This window comes from Tinamus guttatus, unplaced genomic scaffold (assembly GCF_059628265.1).
Source record: "Tinamus guttatus ecotype Peru unplaced genomic scaffold, ASM5962826v1 Tinamus_guttatus_pri_ptg000470l, whole genome shotgun sequence".
In the NCBI taxonomy this organism is placed as follows: domain Eukaryota; kingdom Metazoa; phylum Chordata; class Aves; order Tinamiformes; family Tinamidae; genus Tinamus; species Tinamus guttatus.
Genome location: NW_028289004.1, coordinates 1,748,230 through 1,765,017, shown reverse-complemented (window position 1 = coordinate 1,765,017; position 16,788 = coordinate 1,748,230). Strand labels below are relative to the sequence as shown.

At 41.4% G+C, this 16,788-nt stretch overlaps 2 protein-coding genes across 3 annotated transcripts in view; both read left to right on the top strand.

The window, feature by feature from the left end:
* RPS6KA3 (ribosomal protein S6 kinase A3) overlaps positions 1–3,230 on the top strand; it is a 69,070-nt gene extending 65,840 nt beyond the window's left edge. For both annotated transcript variants that reach the window (XM_088532744.1, XM_088532743.1), the window contains exons 20-22: positions 526–643; positions 1,043–1,183; positions 2,148–3,230. In XM_088532744.1, the coding sequence (XP_088388870.1) occupies positions 526–643; positions 1,043–1,183; positions 2,148–2,270 (382 nt within the window). In that variant the 3' untranslated portion in view covers positions 2,271–3,230. The remainder of the gene's footprint in view (positions 1–525; positions 644–1,042; positions 1,184–2,147) is intronic.
* Positions 3,231–7,485: 4,255 nt separating this feature from the next.
* EIF1AX (eukaryotic translation initiation factor 1A X-linked) lies at positions 7,486–16,437 on the top strand. The gene is made up of 7 exons (XM_088532723.1): positions 7,486–7,605; positions 8,509–8,592; positions 10,317–10,420; positions 12,874–12,924; positions 13,824–13,905; positions 14,010–14,101; positions 16,043–16,437. The coding sequence occupies exons 1-7, from the start codon at positions 7,590–7,592 to the stop codon at positions 16,046–16,048; spliced, it is 435 nt and encodes a 144-aa protein (XP_088388849.1). The 5' UTR covers positions 7,486–7,589; the 3' UTR covers positions 16,049–16,437.
* Positions 16,438–16,788: the final 351 nt, after the last annotated feature.

Sequence of the window (16,788 nt, the reverse complement as noted above, 5' to 3'; positions counted from 1 at the left end):
TATACAAAAACATGTATATATTGTTTATATATATTATGTTATGTATGTATATATCTTGCTTTTGTTTGGTTCTGTTTCATTAGGAGCAAGAATGGTCATAGTGAAGCAAGTAAAATTGCTGCACCTTGCTTCTGCTAGTATCAAATCAGTCCGTATTCTTTTTCAGATTAGTTATAAAATCTTCACATTTTATTTTATAACTGTTTTATTATTTCACTAAGATACCAAAGCTTAAGGATTCCTTTTCGTAATTCAGAACTACCAATACTTAAACTGGGTATAGAAAAAAAAAAAACATTTTTTTAGAACTAGTGTATGAGGAATACAGTAAGAACAGATCTTTAGTTATAGCATTCATTTTCACCTCCTAGGAATAATTTCTTTTAGCTGCTAATTTGACTACAGCTAGTGGCATGTAAATAACTATGTGTTACCTATAGCTTTGTTGAACTTGCTGAATATAGTGATAATAACAGTTAAGGTCCAGATTATGGAACTTAACATTGAAAATTTTTGGTTAATTAGCTACACTCCTTTTGCAAATGGCCCCGATGATACCCCAGAGGAGATTTTGGCCCGAATAGGGAGTGGAAAGTTCTCTCTCAGCGGTGGTTATTGGAATACAGTTTCAGAAACAGCTAAGGCAAGTATATTCATTTTGTTCTTGGAGGGACGAGAAATGGGCTTTAATGTGACATGTTGCTTATGCTCCAAATATCCTATCTTACATAATTTGGTAAATTTTACCCAGAGTTATTTTAAAACACTGAATTGATCCCTTTTAATGCCTAAAAGATCATTTCCTAATTATTGTCCCTTCATGATTCAGTGGTCGGTCAGTAGGAAATCAGTAGAAAGAGAAATGTTACATACGTAACATACTACCTTTCATATGTATGCAAGCGCATATATATGTATTTTTTATATATATATAATATAGCACTACTAAAATTTTCAGCGTTAAATAGTTTTAAAGCTGATGTTAACAATAAAGCTTAAGGGCTTTTATTACTTGAGCTGACTCCTTACGTGTTATTAACAGGACCTCGTTTCAAAAATGCTTCACGTTGACCCACATCAAAGACTGACTGCAGCCCAAGTGCTTAGTCACACCTGGATAGTTCACTGTGACCAGTTGCCTCAATACCAGCTGAACAGGCAGGATGCTCCCCACTTGGTAAAGGTAAGTAGATTTATTTATTTTTTTCAGCTTGCTGTTTAGCCAAAATTGGTTTAAACAGATGTACAGAAAAGCAGTTTCTATAGGATGTGTTTCCTCTAAATGTTATTTAAAGGTTATGACTGGGAGTCATTAAGCCATGAAGCGTACTTGCTGTATATAATAGGATTTCATATGAACCCATTTGTGTGAAAAATGTCTAATACATTTGAAAAAGACTTGGATTTTCTTAACTTTGAAAGCTATTGGACATACTTAAACTGGGAGGGTTGATTTTCTAAGAAACCGAGATAAAATAAAACATGCTTCCGGCAGTGGAAGTGTTGTCAAGTGACTACGGGGGAGGAGAAACTGCAGCTTAAGCTATTTTTACAGTTTTAGTGACAGGTTAATTAGGTGTCAGTGACTAAATGAAAATAGAATGCTTCATGATCACAGTAGAAGCTAAAAAGAAGTAGAAGAGGCAATATTAATTAATATGGTATTGTAATGTTCGGCACTCCACACAACCTGGTTTTGACTCCAACGCACTTTTTCACTTTGAGCAACCACAGAAATCAAAAAATAGTTGGATTCTTCTCCTTCGTTGCCTACAAAAGGCCTCTTGAGAGTGTAATTAAGCTGAGTCAGCTATTACAAATTCTAGAGGCCAAAAGCACAAGAAGGAAGAGGAGCAAGTTCCAATTCTACAACTTGCAATTTTCTAAGTTTTTTTTTTTTTTTAAGAAATATTTGTATCGCTGAATAATGTGGGCAACTCTGGAATATTTTGCTGAAAACTGAAATGGATACATAAATTATACTCTAAAGCATTCACATGTAACACTGCAGTTATTTGAGTAATGTGTCTGTTCTGTAGATGAAAACGCGTGGAAGTTGAAACCTGTTCGGTATCTCTGTCATGAGATGTTGTGTGATCTCTAGTTATGATACATTCTTGTTTTCTCCTCCGGTTTTCTTGCACCAGGGTGCAATGGCAGCAACCTACTCTGCTTTGAATCGCAATCAGTCACCGGTTCTGGAGCCAGTCGGCCGTTCCACTCTTGCTCAGAGGAGAGGTATAAAAAAAATTACCTCAACAGCCCTGTGAAGTGACCTCAGCCAGATATTTGGTACCATGGCATAAGATGATAGCACAAATCATGGCGACAGGTAGCACATATCTGACAGATACCTGCAAGCACACTCTGTCCCAGCTGGTACCTATAATGCTGCTGCTCCTGCTGCTGCTACTGCTTTCATCTATTCTCGCTTTAAACTGTTGATGGCAACTTACTGATCTGACTGGAGCTGCAGGCGGAGTGATGATGAGTGGAAACACAATGAAACTATCGCGTTCACGAGCGAATAAACCAGAAGAATTACGAACACCACCTCTGTCAAAAATACACTGAATAAAGCACTCTGCACCACATAGCATTATTTTTATAAGGAATATTTTTTGTCCCCTAAGATATTCTTTGTTACAGGTAGAGATGGACAGTTTATGTTAAGCACTTAGCTTAAACAATCTGTTTATATTAGCACTATATACTTTGTGCCATCCAACATTTTGTATGTTTTTGTAAACAGTTCATAAGCAGTACATTTCTGTGCTGTTTTCTTTAATGTATACATGCCTTGTTTTACTTAGATTTTATTAATCATTTTGACAATTAAGTCTGATTAAACCGTTCACCTGGGTTAATCAGTATTGTTGGACAGCTCTAAAAGAAGCCTGACTGTTAAACAGCTATTGAATGTAATACTATGAATATGTATTTCTCCTTGCCTGTGTCTTTTCTACATTTCCATGTTTTTGAATTTGCATGTCAGGTTATGAAAATCAGAATACTGTTTGTAGTATTCAAAATTTAAACAGTGGGTCTCTCCATACTACATATACATAGATAACATAACCCAAAGGAAAAATAATTTGCTCCATATCTCACTGTCTTTTGCCCCTTCTCTCTTCCCTTTTATTCTCTCCCATCTAATCTCTGGACTCAGGAATCACTGCTAAGTACTGTCTGATAGAGGACATTTCTGTATTGTTTATTCTTATATAATCCATTGTTAATATTTTATCTTTGTTCTGACTTTTATTGTATGCTGCGAAGGATTTGTTCAGTGAATGTTGGCATAATAGAAGAAAGGCAGTGTTGAAGATAAAGCAAAACATAATGTCCAGTAATAAGCAGAAGCTAGAAAAAAAATATAGGTTTAAGCTAAATTCACTGTGACTGCCAAACTGATTAAGCTGATGTTCAGTCTGTTATTGTCTGGTACTTGTAGTTAACAGCCAAAGCAAAATGAGAGCAGAATCATTCAGGTCTATCTCAGGTGGGGAATTGTCATTATAATTAAACATGAAAATAGTATTGTCGAGGTGAGGTCAAAACGAAACTGTTCAGAGTCGGTGTTGGTGCTTTTCCCTAGGTAGAAGCAAACTTGTAATGAGCGTGAAAGACTCATGGTTCAAATGCAGGTGCTGGCCTTTAATAATCCTGGCCTCCTGGTGTCTTCAGTAGCCAGGGGTGTGTGTCTGGCCTTGAAAGCTCCATCGCCCAGCTGAGGTGATGTACTGCGGTGTGTTTGAATGGAGCGAGGCTCACATTGCACCAAATAACTTGCTGCATCAACTCACTCCAGCTAAGAAAGGGGCCAAATTCCAACTCTAATACATCCAGATCTGGCTGAACAGCTCTTTGTGAACAGCAACATTTAAAAATCAAAAGATAGGGGCAAGTTAGTATTTTGTGAAAGGTGGGGGTTTTTTTTGATTCGTGGTATTAAATTTCTCTTATTTCAGGGAGACCAAAAAATTAACTGCAGATTTGTTGGAAAAGAGAATCATTTTTATGATACCGAGTTGTTCTGTATCCTCCATAACGTGCCCCGATGCCGATCTCAATTTGGCAAAAAATAGCTACTGGACTAGCCAGATCAAGTCACAGTACTTCATCAGACCTGATAGTAGAGGCTTGTTTTTACATGTACAGTCTTTATACCTTTTTATAGAAAGGGAATAATTTTTATAACAAGGATTCTTAAATTACCATAACCTCAAAATTTGAACACACAACAGTTCGGAGCAATTGGCGTGCAAGGTTCTCCCCTTCCTTGGTGCTCTAGCATTGAAGAAAGTCCCGTCAGCGAGACAAGTGCACCTGTCCTGCCTTTAAGAAACATCTTTAATTAAAGGCAGGAAAAGGCCTTAGTTTTTTTCCCTCTGACAATGACTTCCAGTGGGATTTAGTAAAACCTTGCCTTTCAAAAACATAAAAATAAAAAGCATTTTCAACTCTATAAATGATTGCAAGTCAGATTCAAGAAACCATTCCTTGTTGAGTTGCTTTTAAATGTATTTATCTGAAGACTGTTGTATCAAATCCACAAATAAGGTTTAAGACTAGTACTGTTGAGGTAAAAGGGTTAAAAGGATGGCTGTGCTTGCAAGTATATTCATAATGGCATTTCAGATCAGCAAGAAATTTCTACCACATTCTGAGAGCATACACACACACACATACATATATATATATATATGTGCTTGGCATAGAACAGACTAAAGGCAGGAAGCATTATGACATTTCTCTATTGGCAATGTGTGCTAAAATAATTAAAAGTACTTTCAGTAGTTTAATTTTAGTCATATTTTGCAACCCTCTATCTTACTGGTCTTTAGCCAAATAGCCAAAGTTAATCCCTACTTTTAAATGTATCTACATTCTCAAGCAAGCTGTTACTTTAGACCAGACCTTAAAGGTGTTGCTACTATGCAATATACATAGCGGCATAGGATGAACACCTTAAATGCTAGTCAGAACATGGCAGTTAGCAAGTGATAAAATGAATGTACTATGGTCTAGATCCACAGTATTTTGATTTTCTGAACAAGTGCATAAAGGGTGGATCTATGCAGGTAGTATGTTTTACAGGCTAGACTTAGTGGCTTTAATACACCTTACCTCTCCTCTTGGATGTGTGTTCACAACTGTCACGTTTATTTGTGTCATGTATCTGTTGCTGCCGTTGTTAAGAAGCTGTAAAGAAATCCACACCATGCTGCTTTGGCAAATCCCAGCACCTTTGAGAACATACGACCCACTGTGTAAATTTCTGTTGCTGGACTGCATCTTGGCCTGCAAAGTGTAGCAAATGACTCTAGGATAGAGTCATGGAGGGGGGGAAAAAAGAGCTGCAGATACAGGTGAATTCTCTATATAGACCATGGTTTATTTTTCAGTCTACAATTATCATGTACTGTGTTTAACAGCAGGAGAGAACAGAGTGGCTACAATACTCATTAAATGACATCAGTATCTAGTAAGGGCAAAGTTCTTTATTCATATCACTGTAATGCTGAACAAAACTTGGAAGGAATTTTTCAAGAGAAGGATTTAAAACTTTTTTGGGGGGAGGGAGAGTCAAGAGCATAAGAAAAATTATATATGAGTCTGGGGATTTTCTCTGTGTTTTGCTTTTATAATGTAATGCACCAACTAAAGCTCTGCTTTTCTATCATTGTAAGGAAAGGATTCAAGGTATGCTGGTCCTTGGTAAGCAGCACCGGTTAACAGATGAATTTTCACATATAAAAATGATGTAAATGATTAGCTTTATCTTGATACTCTTGACCTAATCAAAGGGACGTTGTACTTATGAGGGATGTAATTATTTTGCAACCTAGTTGGGAGGGAGGGGGGGAAGTTACTTAAAAAACATTTTTAAAAAAAGACAAAATCACAGATAAAATATTTTTCTACAATTCTATACAATCATACTTTATACTAGTTTTCTCAGCATGGCATGTGAGTGAGCCTAAGGTACTGTTCCAGGAAATCGGTGAGTATTGTACCTTATTCTAGACCATTACAATGGCATCTGTTAGATGCTTGGCACTGCTGTCATAGAACTGAAATGCTAGTAAAAAAAAATATACTGAATACTTTAAATGATTGTTTTATTTGGAGTCCGATCTAGGGAATGTTCCAATCATGTTATTAATGTGTAACTAGAGCTGTTCTAGCTATAATGATGAGCAGTTCGGGAAAGGTATCGTTGCTTGTAAGCCAGTCCTAAGGGTTAGGGAACTTCACAAAACATCTGTATATCTGGGCGGCACAACGTGATTATCCAACATCTTAAGTGTGTTCTGTTGGATAATCACGTGTGCCGCCCAGATATACAGATGGTTGTGAGTTCCTAACTAGGACTGGCTTACATTCGCAGCATACCACAAGTGTGCATTTCTGACCAGGAATTTCTCGGTTAAGGTCGTGTTTGTAGGTTAAAATACATTACTGCATATTTGAGCAGGCTGCTTTTTATTACTAAGATAGTGGGGAGCTGAAGGGATAACACTCATACTCAATATATAAACCTGGTATATTGGAATCAGTAGGATCACATAAATGCAAGGCAGTTGCATTTTAATGTCGCATAAAGACCCCGGTATGCTGTAAAGCGCACCTTGTATTTAATGCCGCTGCTAAATAGCACTGGCAATACCCCAGAAATTCATAGTCTCTGTTGCTCTAGTTGTGGAAGGAGGCAGCACATTTCACAGGTGGGTATCAGGTCTCAGCTAAACTAAAAGGGACTGCACAGAACACTAGGACAGACGCACACAAACTCCCTGAGTCCAGGCCAGTGCCTCCTAACACACCAGCCCACGGCACTGCAGTGAGGACAGAGCACCTCTTTTTAGCTCAGCAACCTGGGAATGGTGTTTGAGAGTTGTGATATTTTACAGAAAATGACTGCAACGACGATCACCTCGCAGCCTGTATTAACGATTTTCGAGATTTTTCCCTGGGGCTTGGTGCTAACCGCAGTCTCTGTGGGTCACAGATGCGAGACCCGATTTGTTTGGGTTTTTCTTTTTTTTCCTCCTTTCCTAGAGGGCCCTCCCCTACCCGCGAGCCCCAGTGCCCGGGGTTCGCGCGGGGCGCCCGCTCGCAACGGCCGGTAGCGCCCAACGGCCGCGCCGCCTCCCGCAGCCCCCCTCCCCGCTCCGTACTCCCGCCAGCGGCTCCGCGCGGAGCCCCCATTGGCTGCCGCCACGCGCCTCGCGCAGGGGCCTGGCCAATGGCGCGGCGCGGCGCCGCCCTCCCTCCCGCCCTCCCCGCCATCCCGCCGAGCCCGTGGATGCGGCTGCGCGCCGAGCGCATGCGCAGAGGCGCGGGCGCGGCGGCAGCGGCGGGGCCGCCCGCCCGCCGGGGGGCGCTGCTGCCGGGGAGGGAGCGGAGCGGCGCCCGCAGCGCACGAGCCCGCCGCAGCCGCAGACCGGCCCGGCCCGCGTCCGCTCCCGCTCCAGCCCGCCCGGCCCGGCCCGGTTCGACCCGCCGCCCTCCTCGCAGGAGCCGCGTGAAGCCCCAGCCGCCCTCGCTGCCCGTGACCCCCCCGCAGCGGAGCGGCCGCCGCCATGCCCAAGAATAAAGGTGAGGCGCCCCCCTCCCCTCCTCCGGGCCTCCCCGGCCTGGCCCGGCCCGGCCCGTCGCGGGGCCAGGCGGTAACGGCAGCGCCGTTGGGGCGGCCCGCGCGCCGCCACCTCTCACGTGGGAGCCGCGGCCTGCTGCCGTCGGCCCTCCCTTCCCCCGCGCCGTGGCGGAGCGCCCGGCCCGGTGCCTCCCGGCGGGGCGGGACGGGACGAGACGGGGCGGGAGGCCGCGGGGCCCGCGCCAGGCGGTGGGGCAGGACTGTCAGCGGCGGCCCTGCCGGGCCCGGCCCTCGGCGCCCTCGCTGGGGGCTGCCGCCCTCCTTCCCTTCCCGCCGCGCGGCCGAGGCGGGGAAAGGGCGGGGGTGGCAGCGGGAGCAGGGGAGAAGCGGCCGCGCGGGGCCGCGCCACGTGTGTGCCCTTTAAAAGGCCGCGCTGGCCGGGGCCGCGGGCGTGCCGCCCCCCCGGCGCCGCGGGCGGCCCCCGCGCGTCCCCGGGCCCGTGCCGCCGTCGCGGGTTCCGTGCCGGTTCCGGCACCCGGTCGCCCCACCGTTGTTAGCAGGTTCTTTGGTAGCAGCAGTCGCTGGGACGGAGAGAAAGCGGGCAGCTTGGTCAAATCCCTTCCAAAAGCCACCACGGTGCCCGCGTGACTAGGAAGTCGTTAGCAGAGGAGGCCCAAATCCTGGGCTAGCGCTCGGGCAGATAACAACTTAGGGCTGAAAAAGTTTAAAATAAACGCGGAGTTGAGACCTGGATGAAACTCTCACAGCTGCCATACCAAGAGCAAGTTCAGAAATTCCCCTCGGAGTAATGGATTATTTTATTGACTGCATTTATAGATAGCAACCAACTAGGTAGTAACACATGCTTTGTATTTCTTTTTTTTTTTCCTCCCTTTTTAATTTAGGCAAAGGAGGTAAAAATAGGCGACGAGGTAAGAATGAAAATGAATCAGAAAAACGAGAACTGGTGTTCAAGGAGGATGGGCAAGGTGAGTTCCTAACTGCAATAAGTTATTAGCACCACTGCTTTCAGCCTGGTTTGAAGTGACATACATTGGGTGTTGGTCCACAAAGCAAACGTGTACAGATGTCTGACAAATACAAAATTGTTATGGAATAGAAAGATGCGTCCTCATTGGGGTTATACTTGACTTCTGAATGTAAGAGAAAGACGGTTGGAAATGGGGAATTTTAGAGATTTGCCAGTTAGGAATGAAGCTTGCTTTTCCTTAACCTTAGTGCCATGCTGTGTGTCTTGACATCCTTGTGTAAGTGATCCCTGGAAATCTCTTGTGTCACTCTCTGCGGGGGTCCCTGGGCAGCCAGCCTGGCTGATTTAAGTGTTGCAGGTGGTTGCTGGATGTCTAGCCCAGTCCTGCTGCCTGCTTTATGCTAAATGCAGTATTTCTGGGATCTTGTGTGAGCTCTCTGAAATCACCAAGCCACCAAAAAGTATGCCTCGCTCTTTTTTTCTTCATTTAGTTGAATTGGCTTAATTGGGAAGTGTCTAGCAACTTTTAAAACAAGCAACGTAAGCACTGTATGTGGTGGGGAAGGTTCCCTTCTCCCTTACTGTTGGTGGCAATGACCTCACCTGTTTTTTGGCTCACCCGTCTTGTATGCAATACTCTCACACAGGCCTGCATTTATGTGAGGGCTTGCCTAGCAGCTGGCTAATTACATGATGCTTTAATCAAAAGAAATACAGGAAAAGCACTGACTTGGATCCCTGAAGCCTTTCTCAAGCTTTTAAAGGCATGTGTGACAACCAAACATGTTTCTGAAGCTCTTCCTGATAATTCTGTGACAGTCAGAAGTAAAAAGGAGTTGACTTTTGATGCACCTCTAATTCTTAAAGTTCATTCCAACTCTCAAACGAGATCTGCTTAGTTAAATACTGTTCTCAGTTAATAAGATTCTGTCAGTTTGCTGGACTGTGTAGCTTGTATTGTAATATTCTAAAATCTTTCCGTAGCACAAGTCTGCCCAACAAAAAATTTCTGATCCTGGAGAGTATGAGGGGTCAGATAGTGTTATGATTTTGACAATTTTTTTTCCTTGTTTCCTTAAAGTGTAGTATTATGCTGCAAATTTTGGTAGTGTCTGTGGAGGGCAAGAAAAGTGATTTCTGGAACTCCCTCTGGGACGGAGATGGAATACAGCAGGAGAGTTGCAGGGGTGAAGAGGGTTTGGAGAGAAGCTTCATATTCTCAGTTGAAGCCTGATAAATACAAAAATGCCCTTCAGACAGTTTCTAAGAGTGTCGTCCTCTTAAGAGGAGCAGTTTTCTCTGGACAACCTCTGCAGAAGGGATTCAGAAGAGCAGTGGGAAATACAGATCCAAGTGCCACTTCTCCTTTTGCCTCAGTGATGGCCAAGATTTCTTCAGTGGGAAGAGCAGATGCAATGCTGGAGTAAACCCATAAACTCTCAGAGGGCATAAGACTGAGTAGTCCAGCTGAGAGCTAGAAAAATATCTTTAGTAAACATTCTGGAGGAAGCAAAAACAAGGATACAACCAAGGGTGAGTGGTGTGGGGAAATGTTAACATCTGCAACAACATGCAGCCCTCAGCAGCCTCTGTTACCGCTTGTCCCAGCGCCTCTCAGCTGTTTGTGTTTTATAAAATGTTACAGCAAATTTTGGTTACATAAAGTTAACAAAAGTTAGAAGTTTAACAAAAGTTACTTGTTGATGTTACTGTCTCTTTCAGAGTATGCCCAGGTGATCAAGATGTTAGGCAATGGAAGACTGGAGGCATTATGTTTTGATGGTGTGAAGAGGTTATGTCATATCAGAGGGAAACTAAGGAAAAAGGTAATTCTGAAGCATTTAACTAGAAAATAGAGGTATTGTGTGTGGTGTTTGGTTGTAAAAATGTATACATATGTGGCTTTTTTCCAAAATAGTTTTTAATCTTTTAGTAAAAGTATTATTTTTTCAAACTTTTTTAATATTAAATTACTTTTTTTGCCTTGTATTTATGTGTCTGAGCTCCAAAAATGGCAACCTTTATGTTTCAAGTCTAGCTCACAGCTGAAGGGCAGCTCTTCTGACGTGTATGTATCAGGGGAGATTTTGGGGTTGTTCATCAAATACTAACTCTTTCATCTTGAAGAAAAATCTTCTTGGGCTTAGTAAGATTGCATTTATATTGCATCTAAGTGTGAACTGTTGTTCTTCAAATGCAAAATATAATGATAGTCCAGCTCAACAGCCATGCCTATTTCAATAACTGCAGAAGGGGTGAATAGCCCAGCTTTAGGGTCAGTAGGTGAGGGGATTCTGAAAATGAAGACTTCCTACATGTTTTGAATATATTTGGGGCTTATTTTTTTCCTCTGATCTGCTTTAAACTGCTTTTCCTCTGATCTGCTTGATTTCAGCTCAAGCCTTGTATGCCTTAGGCTGTTCCTCAAGGCTTGCTGAATGCCATGAAGAACACCCAGAGTAGCTTTGTTTATAAACAAGCGATGTGTAGGCTGGTGACTTTAAATAACCTACAAAATTTTAAATATTTTATGGGAAAGAAATATCGATTACAATCTTTGTTGTTGTCATTATGTGAAATGAGCCAAAAAAGTGTTGGTTGCTTGAAAAGAAAGGCCTTTTAAGTGGCAACTATGGCAAAATAGAGATTTTTTTTTTCCTAAATTGCTATAAGAATGTTAATTTGCATTAGAGTTAATATAAGTCTTTAAAAATAATCCTTCAAGAAGATTCTTTCCCTGGAGTGTTTTCCAGTTAAAGCTTAACAGAACTGAGTTGAGGTATTGCTATCCTATCCCAATATTGTATGACCTCAAGGTTTGTGGATGCTGCTGTTGCATCAAGTGCTGCTAGGGTGGCTTTGCTGCACTTGGGAATTAAGGTGCAATTATTTCTTTTTTGACATATGTGCAAAATAAAGTAATTTCTGTAAATGTGTGTGGGCTCGAGGAGTTCAGTGGCTGTGAAAGGAGGGGTGCTCTACTGGAGGGCTGAACACTTACCTTTTGGAGGAAAGCTCCTGTGAGCAGGAAGAGGGATTTTGAGTGAAGGGCAAGAGAGCAGTAAAAGCTGCACAGAGACACTTTTCTGTCAGCTCTTTTCTGTTACAAATCGGGTTTTGTACACCACATAGTTTACCATTTGAGCTGGGGAGGATCTGAGTAGTTGTCATCTTTCCTCTGGATGCCTTGTTCTCAGTGGAAGTAGTTGTATAAGGAGTCTGAGGAAAGTTTAAAGCTTCCTTCAGGCACCTCATATGCTTCAATGCCTCTTCATTAGCTTCCAATAATATTGTAATGCAAAACTGATCTGGAAAGCTTCTTACCTTCAGGAAAGTCACATGTTAGTGTTTGCAGTGTTAATTTTGCTTCCTTTGGGTAGTGTCCCCTCTTCCTGTTGCCAGGTGTTGCGTATTTCTTTACTTGGCTCTTGGGGGGCATGGTGTATGGTACAGAGGAGTAGGTCTGAGATTCTGTCCTCAATCAACAGGTATGTTCCCTGTGCTCACCTGAGCAGGGCCGCGTTGCTCCGCTGGTTTGTCCACGCAGAGCAGCGAGCCCGTGTGTCCTGATGCCAGCGGGGCCAGTCCTGGCTGCCTGCGGGCAGTCCCTTTCAGTAGCTGCAGCTAGCAGAGAATGTATATATGTAAAAGGCACATAGTGGTGCAGAATCCATTTCTCAATGCAGAAAGCATCCCTTAGCTATTCCTTGTGCCTAAAAGGAGGTCTTGACTGAAATATCATCCATTTCCAAAAAAAATCAAGCCAATATGGGCAGCACTGGTTGTTCATTTACATTAATATTTCTGGCTTTGCAGGTTTCTGGCTTTGCTTTGACTGTTAATATAGTCACTAGAAATAACTCCTCTTCAGGTTTCTTGGGCTCTTAAGGCTACTCTCCACTTCCCTCCCTGCCCCAATCATCTCGTGTCTTTCATTTTTTTACCCTTGTGGGTTTGAGCTGACAGATCATTTGAGAGAATTCTACTGTTTTCATCAAAGCTGTAGCTAAGTAGTCACCCTGTGGGCTAGAAGCTTTTCAAAGGATTTGATTCACCTTAGTTCTGTAACATGCTTAGGTAAGTAATGTATTTGTGAGCTTGGTTTTGCTGTTAAAATATGAAACTGAGGATGTCCAGCTTATTGATTAGAAAGCGGAAATGGGGGCAGTAGTGAAAGGGATAATGTCTTCCAGTAAACTTAAATTTGCTGTGCTTGCATTTTGTATTATAGGACCAAAAAGATGAATTCTTGGACTATAACAAATGTTTACTCTTTCAGGTTTGGATAAATACATCTGATATTATATTGGTGGGCTTAAGAGACTACCAGGTAAAAATTCTATTGAATTTACCCTTGCAGAGCTTATAACAAATGTCTGTGCTTAAATTGCAGCAGCTTACTGAGGGCATTCCTACCTTAACTTTCTTCCAGTTGGTGTTTGTTATGATGATTTTTAGTTCTTTGTGTTCCAAAAAGTTTGCCATAAATAGATACCAAATCCTGGTTCCACTTTTCTTCTAAACTTAACTGCACTCTGAGTGTTTGGGTGAAGCTGCTTCAGAGCATCAGGCCAGACCTTTTTTTTTCCCTGGAGGCAGCTGCCTGGTACTTGGACCTTGTAATATAATGGAGTTAAAACACACAACGGTTTATTGTGGTAGTCAGAATCTGATGGCTCTTACTTTAAGAACTCAAATTTATCAATGATTAGTTTCTACTTAATATTCCAAAAATAGAATAATATGTTTTTCAGCTAATTTAAAGGTACACTTACCAGATTTTCAGCGGCCAAATTACTTTATGTGGATGTTAGTCCAGTGTCGTTAGTTTTTGGAAGATAAATGTTTCAGAAGCAAAATCTGAATTGTGGAATAGTAAAATGTTTTAGGGTTATTGCATACAGTAAACTGTTTAAAAGAAGGAAGCCATGACCCTATTTTGAAGGGACCACCAAATACCTCAACACTTTCAAGAAGGATTAATCACAAAAGTGAACTTGTAAGGCTAGTTGTAATTGGAGAAAAATAGATCTTGCCTGGAAGGAATGACAATACTCTTCTACAAATCAGCTTTTTTCTTTCTTTTTTCTTTTTTCCTCTTCACAATTAGAAGAACTTGGGAGAAAGAAGGAACAAGACATGTTTTTTTTTTTTTAATGTGTAGAAATAATGAGTTTTGTTATTCTGCTCTCATAGATGGCTATTAACTCATAATAAATTCTTATTCAGGATAACAAGGCTGATGTTATTCTAAAGTACAATGCAGATGAAGCCAGAAGTCTGAAAGCATATGGGGAGCTCCCAGAACATGGTAAGAATCGTTACACTTCAAATTTGGAGTTCCTGAACGAGAAGAATCAGTCCCTCTTGACTTGGTATAAACATACTACTTAACTCATCTAAATTATTTTTCAGCTAAAATCAATGAAACAGACACATTTGGTCCTGGGGATGATGACGAAATCCAGTTTGATGATATTGGAGATGATGATGAAGATATTGATGACGTAAGTAATAAGCACGTGTTTAACATCATATGCTCCAAGTGCTCATTTTTGGCAGTAAGCTGTTTTTCATTGTTTCAGTGCAAGTAAATAAAACATTCATATTTAGAATAGCTCACCTGGGTAAGAGTTCTATTCTTAGTCTTTTGTGACAGTGTATTTACATCCTTAGTTTCTGCAGCTCCCGAGTTCTGTTCTTCTACTTTAACTGCTCCAAGAATCCTTTCTGGAGCAGAACAGCTGAATGTTTTCCCTCAGACAAGCCTGACATAAGTTTGGTTAGGCCGGGGCCTGTTTCTGTGAGTGCAGAAGTGAAGAAGGTTTAACCTCCTTGAAACAAGATCGTGATGGAAAGCAGAGCAGGTGATGCAGCAGGAGAGAGCCTGTCCTGTCAGATTTATTTGTGTCCTGCGTGGTAGGTTAGAAAGATCTTTGAGGGAGCAGGTAAAAGACAAAAGCAGGATGAGCCATAAACCATGTTGATGAAGACACCAAGCACTGGAGTAAGTTAGAAGTTATATAGGTGTAGCAAGTGATGGAAATAACTGATGGCTTGCATGAAAATGTGTGGATTTCATCTTTCTGATTTCTCTGTAGCTTCAGCAGGCTCACTATCTAACCGCAATTGCAGAAATAACTGAAAAATATGAGAAAGATTCCCCCTTTTTGAGAGAAAAATTATTTAAATAACATTTTTGTTGCATGTTGTGAATTGCAAGAAAAATCATTAAAGTTGAGTCTTAGCAGCTGCTAAGCTCATCTCTAGTTCTGAACTTTGATTGTCGAAGTCAGTTACTGCTGATACTGCTTTATCACTAAGCTGTGACCCTGCACACTCTTAATTCAAATCTAATAGTAAAATCATTACTTATAATTCAAACTATTCTATACTGCAGAAGTAGAATCTGCTGTAAGGATTGGAGGATGAATAGGTGCAGGGTCAGTTGGCTCAGAGGATAAGTAGTAATTTGCAGAGCCAGTGAGCCAACTTAATTGGATAGGCTGTTCTAAGTGTAGTCTTAAGTTTTAATTCGTTATCTTTTTAGTCCTTTCTCCAAATGGGAAATGTGACTAAGGCGCTTTAAATGCTCTGACATTATTTTGGCCTTTTTGAGGTTCTCAATATCTGGCACTTTTGAACAAATATCTTCAAGATGACAAAATCTTCATGGATTTTTCTTCAAATATTTAAAATAGCACTTTGGACCTGTCAGTGGTTGAGGTTTAGCTTCCTGAAGTAAAAATTATTACTACTACATCCTTTTAATAATGAAGCTGTTGTAAAAGGTTTAAGTGATAGGTGGCTCTAGGAACACCGAAAAGAATAACATTTGCAAACTAACAGATCTCTGTGTGGGAGAATGTGCTGAATTGTGCAGCTAATACAGTTTTCTAAGTTTCTGTCCTCTGTGCAGTATAATTGCTGTAAGAAAGGAAGACACAGAGACAAAAATATGAGTAAGCTCTGTGAAGATGATCTCAATCTACTTCGAATGAATTGCAAGCTCCAAAGTCACAGTTAAAATGAGAGAGTTGGATCTGTCCCTTAGTAGATCATGTTGGAAGAGTGGTTTGAAAACTGTTCATTTTGCTACCGACTTCATTTTAATAGGCAAGCATTTTGGGAAGCCACCCTTAAGCTTGGTTCTGGCTGTAGTTTTTGAGACTTGCAGGCTTGTTGATGTCTGTACTGCTTGTATGCAGACATATTGGCACAGCTGCTCGCTTAGGGAGCTGCAGGGTGAATGTGGTGGCTGGTTGGGATGTAGGAGAAGTCATGGTTTGCATGTTGAGAAAAATAGGAGGGGAGCAGAGGCACAACCTCTCTGCGTTCTGTAAAGTCTCCTGTTTTTTAACTGAAAATAGTTTTAAAAACAGAGCCTCTGGATGTAAATTGTATGTGAAATGAAAACATGCGTTTTTTTTTTTTTTTTTACTTTTCAGATCTAAATTGGAACAGAGGTTTACATTCCAACTTTCTTCCTCCCAGGATAATTCTACATTGATATTTCGATTATTTTTTGGGTGAAGTCCCTTTCTTTTAAGAAGACTGAAAATTCTTGGTAAAGAGTGTAGTTTGTTACATCAAAAGGATTTATTTTCAATGTTTGTTTTAAAGTATTTATATTTCTTTAGAAATGGATAATGCTGGATTATCACAAAGGTTAAATGAAATGCCACAGATATTTTGTGTCTTCACCAATTAGAGCTTTTACCTCTGGATGTAAGCGAGATGCAGTGACATGGGCTGTAAAAGACTGCATTCCTCCCTCTTCTGCTTTCATCACTACAATTCCAGTTACACTTGTATTTCCAAATAAAAATTGCTTACCCTGTAACTATCATGGATTTTGATTAAATACCCAGTTCAGATTAGTATCAAGTCATACTATGCAGTGTGTGTCCTTATACTCCTTGCCTTGATGCTAACTTTAAAAAAGATTTTGATAATATAAAAGGAAGGCAGAAATCTGCATTGAAATTCATAATGTAAGAATCTGCTTTTCGTGTCTAGTAGCATGCTGCTATTTTTATACTGATTTTGATAATTCAGCACTCATAATTTCAGAGATAGAAATTTGCCCCAGAGGAGCGGTAGGAGAAAAGCGCAGATGAGAAGCAGGCGGCGTCTCCCACTGGCAGGTGCTGGAGGCTGTCCGGGGTGCACAGCTCTCCCGCGGGGGACCTGC